This window comes from Octodon degus, unplaced genomic scaffold, assembly GCF_000260255.1.
Source record: "Octodon degus isolate 3935 unplaced genomic scaffold, OctDeg1.0 scaffold00119, whole genome shotgun sequence".
In the NCBI taxonomy this organism is placed as follows: domain Eukaryota; kingdom Metazoa; phylum Chordata; class Mammalia; order Rodentia; family Octodontidae; genus Octodon; species Octodon degus.
The window spans coordinates 2,960,594-2,962,541 of NW_004524695.1; the positions used below are offsets into that span (position 1 = coordinate 2,960,594).

Below are 1,948 nucleotides of genomic sequence, written 5' to 3' on the forward strand. Positions count from 1 at the left end.
AAAAATCCTCCCTTATCTGGGTATGTAAAAACTTAAGGCTAGTCCAACTTAAGGATAGTTCTATAAATTCTATAAGGTTGTTTCCACTTCTACCCTTACTATTGCAGCATATACATGTAAAAAAAACCTTAACTGCCTTTCCGATGGGTGTTTCAGATGAATTCCTGGAGGTGGAATTGCTGTTCATATTTGTCAGAAAGATTTCAATTCCATACAAAATGGCAGAGATTTGAGTAATCAGTACAAGTGAATATAGCAAAGGAATGGCTAACAGTTTTATTGCAATAACTAAGGGCACAATATTAAAAAAGGACACAGCATTAAAACATCAAAATGTTATAACTGTTACAATTTTGGGGTCAGCACCAAAATTTGCTGACGTGCTATTGGAGTAGCTGTGCTGCCTCTGGACTCTAGGACTTGGGAGTTCACAAAGGTCCTGGATATGGCCCTTTCAGAAACTAAGGGTTTCCTGAGTTACTTTTATAAATGACACAGAAATGCTAAAAGCACTGTTTTTTTTTTTTTCTTAGCTGTATAAAATGTGTATCATACTTCTTTACTTTGCATGCCAGGTGGAGGTGTTTTCAGTGGCTGTCTGAATGGATCTGAATCCTTTTGTTCTAAATTCTGAGAATCTAAGAAAGCATGTTGACGAAGTTATTCTAAATTATATGCTTCTCTAATAGAATGTGATGACTATTAGCTTTCTGATCTTTGCCTTATAAGCCAGACATGGGGTGGCTTTCCTGTAAGAGGATTAGGTCTGCATGGCAAATTTGAACCTGGCCCCAGCAGAGGAGGCAGAGGGCCGAGGACCTGAGGCTTGGCCTGGCCTGGCAGGCACGTGACTGTAGCCCTGTGTCCCGCGGGCAGTGGGACCAGTGGTGATGTCCACTTGCAGGCGGCGCCCCGGGCCTCACCACCCTCCTGGAAGGCCAGAGGCTGGAAGCAGACGAGAGCCTGGAGTATTGCCATGTTCCTGTCATCCAGGGAGCTTACTTCCCTGCAGGAGGCCTGAAAAGGAAGAAATGAGGATTTTTCTCATTTCAACTTTTCTTGATATTCTAAACTTTATTCTGAATATTAACTATTGGACTTTCATATCATTGTTCCCTTAGGGATATTGTCTTGGGTCAGATCATGTACTGCACTATCAGAAAGACCCAGAATCCTGAGCTTTTTAAAAGATTCTTACATGTCTGTTTTGGGGGTTCTTTTGCTGTCATTTCTGTCGCTGTGACTGCTTTGAGCCCGGTTTCTTCTAGCGCATGATCTGCTGTAAACAATGAGTCACAGTAGTTGCATACACAATAGTGAACAGGCCCTGGTGCGAGGCTGTTACCACCACCACTGCTGCCCATGTGCCCTGTACATAGAAAGCCCCTCGGGGACCACCAGCCCCACCCACCCACAGATGCCGTCATTCATTTTGAAGAAACTGCTGATTGCTATCAAAGCTGCATTCCAAATGATTGTAAGAAAAAAAATTTTTTAAATGTATTTGGTACAGAGTCTCACTATGCAGCTCAGACTCATAGTGATACTGTTTTCAGCCTCCCCAGCACTGGGATTACAGATGTGTGCCATTATACCTGGTCTTGGTGGCCAGTTCAGTGTGCCCAGGGCTGACACGGCATGTAGTGCTGGGGATTGAACCTAAGCAGGCACTTAGTCTACTGAGCTATACTTGCTGCTCTTCTAAATAGTTTGTAATTTGTTCACAATTCATAAAAAAAGACAACAACAAAAACTTGTGTTCAGTGCTTTTGTGGCTCCTGGCAACATGCTAGGTAAAGTGCAGAGATAGGCATGGCCCATCACACGTGGAAGAGACTGCATCACACAGAAGGGACCCACGTGAGCAGGACCTGCTGCTGTCCTGTGTCGGGTTTGGAATGAGAGGTGCCTACCCAAGGCAGAGGCACATTACATCCGAAGGCTGGAG

At 44.0% G+C, this 1,948-nt stretch overlaps 1 protein-coding gene across 1 annotated transcript in view; it reads left to right on the plus strand.

The window, feature by feature from the left end:
* Positions 1–1,948, plus strand: part of Gpld1 (glycosylphosphatidylinositol specific phospholipase D1) — a 57,370-nt gene that overhangs the window by 48,373 nt on the left and 7,049 nt on the right. Inside the window, exon 22 of the mRNA XM_012516674.2 lies at positions 905–1,008. Coding sequence (XP_012372128.1) covers positions 905–1,008 — 104 coding nt within the window. The remainder of the gene's footprint in view (positions 1–904; positions 1,009–1,948) is intronic.